This window comes from Diuraphis noxia, unplaced genomic scaffold (genome assembly GCF_037042655.1).
Source record: "Diuraphis noxia isolate RWA-SAM2 unplaced genomic scaffold, SU_Dnox_SAM2 contig0004, whole genome shotgun sequence".
Classification (NCBI taxonomy): Eukaryota; Metazoa; Arthropoda; class Insecta; order Hemiptera; family Aphididae; genus Diuraphis; species Diuraphis noxia.
Window position 1 is genome coordinate 55,996,649 of NW_028301714.1, and position 12,516 is coordinate 56,009,164.

Consider the following 12,516-nt stretch of genomic DNA (forward strand, 5'->3'; position numbering starts at 1 on the left):
AAATTATATTATAATCTATCATACTAGAAAAAATAAATAAATAACTAATATCAATATAAATAAATAATAGCAAAATTCTTAGAAATCATGCTGACTGACTTTCATTGTATTTGCTATACAGTAAAGTGACTTCTCAAAATTTTTATATTTAGTTTATTACATGATTAATAAAATATGCTTGAGCATGTTATATTGAATTAGCACTATGGCGAATATACATATTGTAATTCATATTATACATGCCATCGTGCAATGACCACAACTTCTGCTAACTAAAACTTCTGTATCATGATTTATATAAAAGAAAAAACCACTGCTATAATAAAAAGTCATATTTTCTATTTACATATTTTTACATAAATATTTTTTTCATCATAATACTGAGTTACTTTGTGCCTCAGTAATATTTTGATTGTCATCATCACTCGTAGAGTCATTTTCACTTACACTATTGGCAGTATCATTTTTCCTGATCATCTTTGATTTTTTTCTTAAAACCTGTTTTCTCTTTAACCTCTTTGCTCTTTTCTTAGCTGTACGCCCTTCAGCCATTTGTTTGTTTTCTAATATTTTTTGACGATACGCTTCTTCCAAAAGTTCCTTTAAAAAAAAAAAAAAAAAATATTAATACTTAGCCCTTCTATTAACTTATTTTAATAAAATTGCTTACCTTTTCTGCTTTAACTTGTATGTGTTTTTGTCTAGCATATTCTTTGCGTCTTAAGTGCCGATAAACATGAAACTCACCACTGCCAGCTCCAGCACTTGATCCCATAACATTCCTTACAAATTCAGGTACATGAGGAGATTTTTTGTCAGATCGTGGCTCGGGTATATAAACAGGTTTATCCTAAAAATACAGTCATTAGATTAGTTAATTCATTCTATAAACAATTATAATAACAATTATAAGCATTTCATTTTTTTTTAAACATTATGTATTAAGGATGATGATTCTAGTTTGTATTTACTAATGTAATGTACAATTATTAACAGCTAAACAAACATATTAGTCGATCTGACAAGTAGTAAATTTTTAAACTACACATTATACTAGGTATTTAAAAAATATCATAAATGCACAGGCTGTACTTGCCTAGACCAATTTGCCCACCAAGTACAAATTACTAATGATTTAAGATAGGTGCATGTAAACAGAAATGCACTGAGTGTTATATTCAGTCTACTGTTGGGTTATTATTGTTCAGCGAGGTCTGAATTGCTCAGAAAGTGAAGTACACTCAAGCAGAATTTCACTAAATTAAGTTTCCTGCATATATTTTTTGCGAAAAGGATACCGGATATTAAGAGTACGTTACACAATCATTTGTTGTCCCCTTACAAGCGCATAACATAACTTATTTACACTTAGCAAGTCACATTAAGCTTTGAGTGAATCGATCTATTATGAAACTTGATGTTAAGAACATTATCTGTGTTTGTTTGAGGGTTTGTTAAGATAGTTCAATTTTGTAGCCAATGTTCAATGTTCTTACCATCAAGTTTCATAATAGGTCTATACTCAATTTACCCTAATTTTAAGCTAGCAGAGTTAAACGTGATTTGCTAAGCGTACAATTTGCTATGTTATGCACTTTTAAGACAGCGATAACACATGTGGGTGCAACGTCCTCTTAGGGAGCTGAGTCTTATACTGGGTACCAGAGTTGAGTTGATTAATACAATAAAACCATTTGGGTTGTGCTTACCGGATTTTTCATAAGTCTTTCGAGTTTCAAACGTTGTAAATCAGTAGCATTTTTTACTATTTTTTTTACTTCAGTCGTTTTGGAACTGTCGTTTTCAATTGGATCGTTCATTTTTATTATCTACCGTCAAAGTTGAAAACCTTTAATCGGAGAAAAATGTATACAATAAGTTTAATATAACGCATAGATGTCTTGATTGGAGTTTATCATTATCACCATAAACGGCTTAAAATAGGTATTAGCTTATTATTCGATATCATTATAAATAATAATAATAAGACAGTGATACGTTGTACACTGGATATTGCAATAAGTTTTACTAAAATGTTTTGGAAAAAAATCAAATGATCATAATTTATTAATTTAACATTATCTTAGCTCATGAATTCATGATTGAGACACAGAATAATTCTGTGATTGAGAGTTGTTAAAATAATAAAATATTAAATATGTAAGCAACCATAGATAAGTATAATATAAACAATGTCGGCAACTTTGTGATACGCACTAAACGCAGAAAATGGCTGTCGGCTTGCTCCTTATCACAGAACAATATTATAATCATAGACCTTATACTGAGTATAAGGTCTATGGAGTGACTACACCGTTTTATCTACATCGTGACCGTGGCTAACCAAGATATAGTTTTTAACGTCTTTGGGACACTATCAACTTTATCAGATATAAACAAGAAGTTTCAAAATTATTATTTATTTCAATATTTAATTTTTGCTTGTGAAATTACAAATTAATAATGTTAAATGACGTGAAATAATGAAATGGTGAATTCAGGACTATAGGTAGCTGTCATTATTGCAGTTTGTTAACCGTTTAAAAAATATTTTAACCATCTCGTCACTTGTAAGTATTTTTTTCCAAATTATCATAAAAATTGTATATTTTATGGAGGTACCTATGTGCCATTTGAAAAATTTTGATGAAAAGACTGTTTTTCTAATACCAACTACTGATTTTAACTCTTGCTTATTATGTATTTCATGTAACACCCTCCTTATTATTTTTTAATATTTATGACTTTCGTATTATAATTTATAATACATATTTATTTTTAAATATTATTTATTTGAACTATTAAAAGGTGTTATACTGTTATTTGTAGCTTGAACTGTTTTAAGTGCAACAAGTAAACAACCAACTTGAATACATATTTTAAAGTAATATAATTTGTAGTAATTTAAGTGTCTCATAAAATGCCTGTTTTACTAAGTACCTAATTAAAATTAGTATAGACATTTTAAACAGTTCATTTTAATTATTTGTTTTATTAATAATATATAAATGGATCAACTATGATGTAACAAATTGTGATCTTGATTTTTGTACTGAAATTATTTTACTAAAGTAAGCTTTAAATATGTATTTGTATGTGTGTGTGTGTGTGTGTGGAAAACATAATGTAGCTATATAAAGTATTGAAGATTAGTATATTATTTCATATTTACCTATGTATTCAGGGTGATTCTTTTATCAAACAACACTCATTATTTAAAAAAGTATTGACTTTTTCAAAACATTTTTTTACATAGTTTCAAGTTGTCAAAAACCCAATGTTTTTATTAAAAAATTATATTTTTAAATATTTTTCATCCTTATCATTTTTAAGTTTTTTACCTTTTTGAATGACAACATAGAGTTTTAATTTCATATTCATTATTTTATTCATTATAGTCAAGAGCCACTAGTTATTATAAATCATGGTTAAGAAAAGGAAAAGTGTACTTAAATCTTCAACACAGGTTGTTGATTCACCAATGAAAGAACCAAGAATTATAAGTAATTATAATAATTATATCTGAGTTATTAAAAATTATATTTAACTATAACCAATTTTTATTTTAGGAGGTAATCATTTAGAAAAAGCTCGCAACAGTTTAAATGAAGCTCTTGATATTATTGCAAAGAAGGAGCAAAAAAAAGTTGATGATGTGACTGACAATGATGTATTAATTGTGTAAGTATATATATTAATTTGAATTCTAAATGGCTACACTAATTTCTGTTTTCTTTCAAGCAGACAAAGAATAATCACCATCTGATGAAATAACTGTTTCCTTTTTTTTAGGGAAGAAAATGATACAACTAAGCGAATTAAGGTAAATGAATCCAAGCAAGAAGTTAAAGATTCATTGGTATTAAAATTACGAGATCGTAGCATTGATTTAGCTTCTTTTACCAATAATTCAGCAATGTATTCTATATGCCGAGCTTGGATGAAAAATGACCCATTATCAGCAAGGTGAAGAAAATATGCTTAATTTTGAAAGTTATAAGGTAAATAAAATTTTTTTGAATTTTAGACAAGTAAAAAGTAAGAAATCTGAAAATTTGGAACGTTATCTTAAAATTGATAATGAGTCATCTACAATCGAAGATTATGTGTATAAATTACCACCTCCTAAAAGCAGACCTGAAAATGAGACTGATATAGTTCATAGAATACCTTTAAATTTACCAAAGGATGTTGTAACCAAAATGGATATTAAAAATGTAAGTATACTGTTATAATTTGTATTTTCTTTTTTTTTTTTATTATATAATTTTATTTTTTGATATTGACTTATGATGTTTCCTATAAAATTTTTTTATCATAAACTTGTATTCCATAATATACATTTTAATTTATTTTTAGTTAATGAAATATACTTATAACTATCTAAAAAATACCAATGTTTAAATTAAATTGTTTCACTTTTTAGAATATTGAAGAAGTCCCTACTGTTAGTGAATTACTTAAGGAGCACAGAAAAAGATGGACTTATGTAAGACAGCAGTGGATTAAATTCAGTAATGAAAATGAATCCCGCTACGCTATGTCAAAAAGCATTTTGAATTCAATGTTAAACAAGTAAATTATACATTTATACATTTTATTATTTTTAAATTATTAATATAACTGTAGTTTGTTACAAAAAGAACCAATCTATCACATTTTGACAAATTTGAAATTATTTGACCAATATCATTAACATTTGTTGATATGAGATGAGAGTAAAAAGTTTCTATGTCTTAATTTCTTATTTTACAGGTGAGCATTTTTAATATTTGTTTAAAGACATATGAACATTTTGCTTTGTGTACGTCATTCATTATAACTCGTGTCAAACTAATTTTTAGCTTAAAACATGTGCCATTGAAAACTTATAAGGAATATTTGAAAAAGTAAATTTTGATAAAAAAACCACTTGGAACCTTTTTACTCTTAGCCTATGTAATATGTTACTTGTGATAAAACAGCCATCGCCTGATTCAACTTAGAGAGCACTAAGTTCACATGCATTATCACCATCTCTAAAATGCACAACATAATAAATTGCATGTTCCAAATAATCTGTTTAACTCTGTTATTTTCGATGTTAAAGGGAAAGTATTACTATCAAATTTTAAAATGAGAATATTGTCTAGTAAATATCATCATTTTATATTTATTCAAAACTACATGTAAAATAATACAATCAATATTTTAACGTATCATAGTAATTTCCATAGTTGTGGTCTAAAATCTTAATGATCATAATTTATATAAGTAAATTATATTTCCACAATTTGCATTTAGGTACTTGTATTTCATTGTTTATTGTCTGTATATGTATGTATTAGATATGATTATTTTATATATAATTAAAGTTATTCTTTATAAATTGTAATCACTTTGCTATAATTATTTTCTAATAAAAAGCAAATTAAAATTAAAATAAAATATTCTTTATTATGTGAATTATTGATAATGCTCATTTATGTTAAAATTTTTTCTTTTTTCACTATTATCACTACTGTAAATATAATTGCAATTGAACAATTTATCCATAAATGAATAAAGAATTGAAAACTAAAACTTAAATGCAAAACTCATGATTGTTGTTTTACTATTTATTTTTTAACTGTTCAACTTTAACATTTCATTTTCTTTTTCAACATCGACTCTTCTTGTAATATGCTGCGAATGTTAATAATAAAATAATTATAAAATATCTAGTAAATCATATAAAATAAAATCCTATAGATTATTTTATTTTGAACCATTTTTAATATTTATGATAAATTAGAATTTTAATTACATTGTTTTCAACTTTAACTATATGTATTTATGTTGCAGAGATAATACTGTTTAGTGCAATCAATATACCCATTTCCAAGAATATAATATTTTTATAAATTTTTCTTCTTAGTTTAGTAGTTATTATGTTAATATTGTATAATGCATTATAATTATTGTACAACAAAAATAATTTTATTGTGTTGAAGATTGTATATTATAAATTTAACTATAATAATTTTTTTCATAAATTTAAATTGTATGTATTGTCAAGTAATAATATTATTTTAGCCTGATTCTTTACGCTTAATATTATAACATATTGAGAAATTATTATTCATCATTTTATTAACCATAATAATTTAGACCTGAAAAATCACATAAATATGATAATAAATTATAATAAACAATTTAATTATAAAATGTGTGTAATATATTATTTCTAACATAAACTATAGTAATAAAATAAATTTATAATCAATTAGTACACATTTTATTCCTTTGTAAATCGTTTGTATTTTTACATGAATAACAGGTGTATTATGCATAACTTGATTGTAGCAATACAATATCTTAGTATTTTCTCTTTGTTCACAATGATAGTGTGATCTAAATAATCTACAATAGTAGGTATTCTTATGGTATTTTTTTTTTTAAATGTAATTAATTTGTATTTTATAATATAACATGGTCATAGGCGAAGAAAATATAACAATGGATTTTTATATTATTTAGTAGTTGAAAACTTAAATGCACGAAAAGAATCCTCCTAAAAATATGATCATTTCATTTTGAGTTGCTCACTATTTGTTGAAAATTTTGCTCTTAGGAAGTACAAAAAGAATTATTTAAATTTGAACTATTTTGTTTGGACAGAATTTATAGTTGTGAACAGAATATGAAAGAAATTATTAAAACATTTAAAACAGGTATTTTCAGAGTGCTAACCAGTCGGCTATTCTCGTCTATTGACTATGTATAAATATGTGATAATGACGATCAGGAATCAACATAAACTAATATCACAGATTATATATTATATTATATATTATATAATCTGTGCTAATATAGAATTGCGGAAAAAAAATCCCCGGGAAAAGTAGTACCGTACTATTAGGTATGTTATAAATTATATAATATAAGTAAAATTAATATTGTATAATATTTTAAAAGTTGTAATTTTATAAAAAATTGGTAATATAAATAAATATTGTATATTAGGTACCGTAAAAAGTAATGTAATTACTATGTATACCATATAATATGATCGCTATAACATCAATTTATTGCAATCGAAAAAAGTTCATTATCTCTAATTGTGTACCTACCTGAATACCTATAAAGTAAGAGTACCTACATTGGAAAAACACTCTTAACGACGATTATAGGATGCGTGTTGTCTACTATCTAATCTTAAACCGGAACTGAAACAAATAACAACTAATTGGTCAGTTGGAAATTGGAATTACATCTTGATCGCGATTTCGAGTATACTGTTCAAAACGCCGAAAGTTTATCCATCATGGCATACATTTTATATGCGTATAATATAATACATTTATATATTTAGTAACATTTAATTTATTATAAAATAACAATTTTTAACATAATATACAATATTTATTTTATTTTTCATATAATAAAATTTATAAAATAATTTAATACTACCGGTATAATGCCACTGGGGATTTTTTTTCCTAGTGCGGGGATTTTTTTTCCAACTACCGCTAATATAATAACTAGTATATCTTAACCCTTTCAGTCCCGACTTTTTTTTTTTGGGGGAAAAAAATTTTTTTTCATTATTTTCTTTTTATTTACCGTATTTATGAGTGATCCTGTGAATTAAAAAATTTTGGCACACTTATTTTCGGAGAATTCGTAATGTACATTATAATGTACATTGGGACTCAACGGTATAAAAATAACATACTTTAATCGAACGCTACACATTTATGTTTTTATTATTTTGAGATCTAAAAATGTAATTTCCTCCACAATATTTGTGATATAATGTGTACTCGTATAAATAAATCATTTTATCATCTAATCCAATATTTTTAAAACAGATATCTATATTGTAATACTAGCTATTAATAATAACTAATAATATATAAATGTTTTATTTAATGCATATTTATTATTTATAGATACCTATAACAAATATTATTTTTAGCCGTACTATATCTTTTACTATATAAGTACTGAAATTAAAAACAAGTTTAAAATAAAAATAATATAGTAACAAGTAACGACGGAAAATAACAACAAATCGAACGTCAAACTACTAATAGCAATAATAGCATTATGACGTTCATGTCGCCCGTTAGTCCGTCGCGCCTCGCGCGGTCGTGTTGAGCCGACGAGTCCCAATGTACATTGTAATGTACATAAATAGTACCTTCTATAAACTCCGTGATATTGTACGTATAATAACGAAACCGGTGGCAAAACATCAACAAATATATCAAGAATTGATAAAAAAAATGCACAACATTTTAAATTATCACATACATTCAGGAGGGAAAAAAACATATCGAAAAATAATCAGGTTATGATTATCATATTTTTTCCCTTTTGCAGTTGAATTTAATAATGTTGGTAACACTTATGTAAGATATTATATTTTATTCTGATTCTACACATTATAACGAATTCATAGACAACACGATAACGAACGTGGCGCTTATCATTATTTAATTATCAATTATAAAAATGTATGTACATTATAATGTACATGGGGACTGAAAGGGTTAATTCATGGTAACGAGTAACCAAGGTTTATAGATAATAAATAATAAATAAATAATTATCTATAAACCTTGACGATTAACGACCATGATGACAGGACCAAGATGATGGGTTGAATTATTGTTTACCTCAAACATTCAAAGTTACGATGTTCTATTACACCGAATTTGTATGATAACGCATAATAATGCAGCACAGAATAGATATATAATAACATATTATAATAACGTATTATATATATGTGTAATGCAGTTACTCCGAAAATCAGCTGCTTCGAATAAACACATTCCATGGTCTAATGTTACTTCGAATTTATAAAATAATTACATTTATGAATTATTACCCCGATATGTCAATACCATACCAATATATCATTTTACTACGTGGAACAAAATAAAAGGCCTCGATCTCGTTGTAATAATCAGGTGTGTCCACATTTTTTCAAAAATCATTTTTTGATATAGAAATATTCAGAAATAAAATCTGTATCGAACAGTCCAAAAACCAAATACCTATATCCTATGTGCAATAAATAGTGTTATACTAGTATAAGGTCTATGGTTGTAATAAAATAATAAAAACAGATTTTTAAATTTCTGTTGTGGACAATAACCATGAATGTCGGGACCATATAATCACTTTTCGTGGCTATGGCGTTTTATCTCCAGGATGATTAAGCCACACAGACTTCTATATAGTATAGAAGTCCGTGTTAAGCCATAGACATATAGATATTAGACAGATATTAATATAAAACAATAAAACTGTCCAGTGCCAGGGCTAAAATATTTTTTTAAATTAAATCCTGTATGGCTGTACTTACCAGTTTTCAAGTGGTATCCAGTAAATCAGTTAAAATTTAAAAATGGATTAAAATTAGAAATACCACTATTATCAGTCTTATCCATAATATTCCATATCAACCAGTTGATAAGGTTATATATTTGATAAAAAAAACTTTTAAGTTTTCCCAATATTACCTATATAGGTACTAGGTAGTAGGTACCCATAAAAATAAAGATCACCTACTTCTCTCATCACTGTAGTTATATGATTATATCACTTATATATAGTTATATTATAATTCAGTTGGTTTTTTTTATTTCTGTGTGAATCACTATAACAACAACAACACCACTTAGAATATTAAAATATCATATTTATATCTGGTCATCTGGTCACTATTTAATAGGGACATAGGGTTCGTGTTTCATATTGTTACATAACTCCCGTAATGTACCATAAGTCATAAATTTTAATTATCATTTTTCTGTTCACATAAATCGTCTCCGTAAACTTTAGGACTTCAAGTGACGTTGTATCTGTGATTGATAATTTACTATTATATTCGACATCATGTTTAGAAAATTTGCATCAGCGGTTTCAACAGTAAGTACACTTATTTTATTTATCATCTACTTAGCTTTTAAACACCATTTTTGTGTTACCTAGCTATTACCTAATATAAATTGTGGTTTTTAAGAGAAAAAGTGGTGAGTAGTGAGAATTGCTGAAATCATTTATTTTATTTATACATATACATATTATGTTATTATATCGTTATAAATGATTTGATCAAACTCATTTGCATTCTAAACCGATTTCGTTGTTTTTTACTTGTGAGTTTCAGTATTTTAGATATAAGCCGTCAATGAGGTCAGCTGAATCAGCTGATATAAACCATACATTTTGAAATTGTTATGAAAGTTTCATATTTTAAATTTGATAAATCTAGTCTCATGGCAGTGTATGTTGCTTTTCTCAAGTTACCAGTTTCTGTCGTAGTTGGATATTTAGAAACGTGTTTAGAATTATTCTCAGATCTAGCTGAAAGTAATTGTATAGGGAATTAGTTTTCACACTAGGGACTTATAAATATTCTAAAAATTAAATTTGCAGGTCTGACTATTCCCTAAAGCTTGACATGTTTATGCTATAAGTGTTGGGTTAGATTTGATTTTGATCAATTGCTGTCAGAAAAAAAATTGTTCTCATTTGTTAGTATAAGAAATCAAATAGATATTAAACTGTCCATTAGTTCTAATTGTTTATTTATTTCAGGTTCGCTTTACACAGCAAAATTTCCAGAACATTCCAAAGTTTAAACAAATTGCAATTACTAATTCAGTTACACGATCATTTTGTAAGCATGAATCAGTAATAATTAATTTCAACTTTTTTTAGTCTCATTGACATAATTATAAATATATATTGTATATTATATATATACTTTTTTTTTAAATAATGTGAGGTAATAGTAAAGATTAATTTTTTGATGTACATTTAGATTTATATTCATAAAAATAAATCAGTTTCGGAAAAACAGAACGGACAGACCAGTATTATGATGTTTATTTATAAGTAGTTTGATTTAATAATCATATCTTGAGAGTTGACTTTAATTTAAAAACTTATTATTATTTAAGTTTATCTAATTCATTATTTTAATCAATTAAATTTGTTGTTTTTTAGCTTCATCTCCTGTGACTAATGTTAAGGTACAAGAACCAGCGCCCCAATTTGAAGGTAAAGCAATTATTGATGGACAAATACAAAATATAAAACTTTCAGATTTTGTGGGAAAATACTTGGTTTTATTTTTCTATCCCTTGGATTTGTAAGTTAAATATATTATAATGAATCAAGAATATATTAATTTTTATGGTTTTATTTCAGTACATTTGTTTGCCCAACTGAATTAGTGTCATTTAGTGATCACATTGATGAATTTAAAAAAATTGGTGTAAATATAATTGGATGTTCGTGTGACTCACATTTTTCGCATTTAGCATTTGTTAACACCCCTCGAAAGGTTAGTTTGCATTATAATAAAAAACTAATTTTATTCATATTTCCTATTTATTTGTTTTATGAATAATTATAGCATGGTGGTTTGGGTGGTTTGTCTTATCCACTATTATCAGATTATAAAAAGGAAATTGCCAAAGCCTATGATGTTCTTATCGAACCTGACGGCATACCACTCCGTGGCCTATTTATTATAGACCCAAAAGTAAATATTACATTTTTTTTTATTCCTTATGAAATATATTTAAATTTGATCATGTTATTTCAGGGAATAATAAGACAAATTACCATCAATGACTTGCCAGTAGGACGTAGTGTAGATGAAGTTCTAAGACTTGTTCAAGCTTTCCAATTTGTTGACAAACATGGAGAAGGTAAAAACGTTTAGATTAAAATTTACATTATTATTATTTAAATATGATTTTGTGATTAAGTTTGTCCGATGAACTGGAAGCCAAATAGTCCAACTATCAAACCAGATCCAAATCTTTCAAAGGAATATTTTGGTAATGTCAACAAGTGAATTATTGTGCAATACTAAAGTACTTACAATTATTTATAACAAAACAGGAATATTATCTTAAAATAAAATATCAATTTGTTTATACTTTAATGCCTGGAGAGTCGCAAGAAAGATCCCTCAACATATTATTTTAATGAATCAAACGGTCATAAAACATGATTTGATTTAATTGACCATTAAATTTTAGTGCAACTCGGCATAAGAGTATTATAAATGTGTGTCACTTGAATTAGATATTTTAAATCTAACTGTTAATTTCAATTACTTAAATAAATAGTAAATTTGCAACTATGACAAAATGTGTGTTATATTTATACATGGTCAATCATCATCATCATCATATACAGCTTAAGGGACCATTGAGGTCCAATGTGTCGCCATCACAAACTTATTCCATTCTTCTCTATTGTACACTGTCTAACTAAGCCCCTTCTTGAAACACTCTTAGATCCTTCACAAATGAGTTATTCCATCTTTGTCTGGGCCAGCCCAGAGGTCTTTTACCTGTTATTTGAGCCATCAGTGCTTGTTTAATAATTCAGCCCTCCGCCCTTCATACATGCCTTAACAATTCGAGCCTTTTTCTTCTTGTATATGACAGAATATTTGGCCTTCCTTATAGCTCCTGTAATTCGTTATTATGTCTTCTTTCAAATTGCTCTAATTCTCTG

The 12,516-nt window shown here is 26.5% G+C and overlaps 3 protein-coding genes across 4 annotated transcripts; 2 read left to right on the forward strand and 1 right to left on the reverse strand.

The window, feature by feature from the left end:
• Window positions 1-317: 317 nt before the first annotated feature.
• LOC107170065 (PRKR-interacting protein 1 homolog) lies at window positions 318-2,151 on the reverse strand. Its single transcript, XM_015520073.2, has 3 exons — window positions 1,710-2,151; window positions 671-850; window positions 318-600 (listed from the first exon to the last, which is right to left on the reverse strand). Exons 1-3 carry the CDS (start codon window positions 1,818-1,820, stop codon window positions 373-375), a joined length of 519 nt encoding a protein of 172 aa, XP_015375559.2. The 5' UTR covers window positions 1,821-2,151; the 3' UTR covers window positions 318-372.
• Window positions 2,152-2,395: 244 nt separating this feature from the next.
• On the forward strand, window positions 2,396-6,244 carry mip40 (Myb-interacting protein 40). Its single transcript, XM_089225732.1, has 7 exons — window positions 2,396-2,570; window positions 3,399-3,503; window positions 3,570-3,681; window positions 3,793-3,966; window positions 4,028-4,217; window positions 4,427-4,575; window positions 5,824-6,244. The coding sequence occupies exons 2-7, from the start codon at window positions 3,425-3,427 to the stop codon at window positions 5,837-5,839; spliced, it is 720 nt and encodes a 239-aa protein (XP_089081858.1). The 5' UTR covers window positions 2,396-2,570; window positions 3,399-3,424; the 3' UTR covers window positions 5,840-6,244.
• Window positions 6,245-9,498: 3,254 nt separating this feature from the next.
• Window positions 9,499-12,144, forward strand: LOC107170062 (peroxiredoxin-like). 2 transcript variants are annotated; one of them, XM_015520071.2, is made up of 8 exons: window positions 9,499-9,715; window positions 9,817-9,903; window positions 10,576-10,657; window positions 10,987-11,131; window positions 11,191-11,326; window positions 11,399-11,527; window positions 11,591-11,696; window positions 11,757-12,144. In XM_015520071.2, exons 2-8 carry the CDS (start codon window positions 9,871-9,873, stop codon window positions 11,843-11,845), a joined length of 720 nt encoding a protein of 239 aa, XP_015375557.1. In that variant the 5' UTR covers window positions 9,499-9,715; window positions 9,817-9,870; the 3' UTR covers window positions 11,846-12,144. The 2 variants fall into 2 exon arrangements, with proteins under 2 accessions (XP_015375557.1, XP_089081428.1); XM_089225302.1 differs by having other exon boundaries at window positions 9,500-9,903.
• Window positions 12,145-12,516: the final 372 nt, after the last annotated feature.

Excerpts from the sequence above, each read along its gene's own strand:
- LOC107170065 (XM_015520073.2), bottom strand. The coding sequence starts at position 1,820 with ATGAACGATCCAATTGAAAACGACAGTTCCAAAACGACTGAAGTAAAA. Across the intron at positions 851-1,709 it reads AAAGACTTATGAAAAATCCG|GATAAACCTGTTTATATACC; the intron begins GTAAGCACAACC and ends CTGTATTTTTAG. Across the intron at positions 601-670 it reads TACAAGTTAAAGCAGAAAAG|GAACTTTTGGAAGAAGCGTA; the intron begins GTAAGCAATTTT and ends TTTTTTTTAAAG.
- mip40 (XM_089225732.1), top strand. The coding sequence starts at position 3,425 with ATGGTTAAGAAAAGGAAAAGTGTACTTAAATCTTCAACACAGGTTGTT. Across the intron at positions 3,682-3,792 it reads GACAATGATGTATTAATTGT|GGAAGAAAATGATACAACTA; the intron begins GTAAGTATATAT and ends CCTTTTTTTTAG. Across the intron at positions 3,967-4,027 it reads AATGACCCATTATCAGCAAG|ACAAGTAAAAAGTAAGAAAT; the intron begins GTGAAGAAAATA and ends TTTGAATTTTAG.
- LOC107170062 (XM_015520071.2), top strand. The coding sequence starts at position 9,871 with ATGTTTAGAAAATTTGCATCAGCGGTTTCAACA. Across the intron at positions 10,658-10,986 it reads TTCAGTTACACGATCATTTT|CTTCATCTCCTGTGACTAAT; the intron begins GTAAGCATGAAT and ends GTTGTTTTTTAG. Across the intron at positions 11,327-11,398 it reads TTGTTAACACCCCTCGAAAG|CATGGTGGTTTGGGTGGTTT; the intron begins GTTAGTTTGCAT and ends GAATAATTATAG.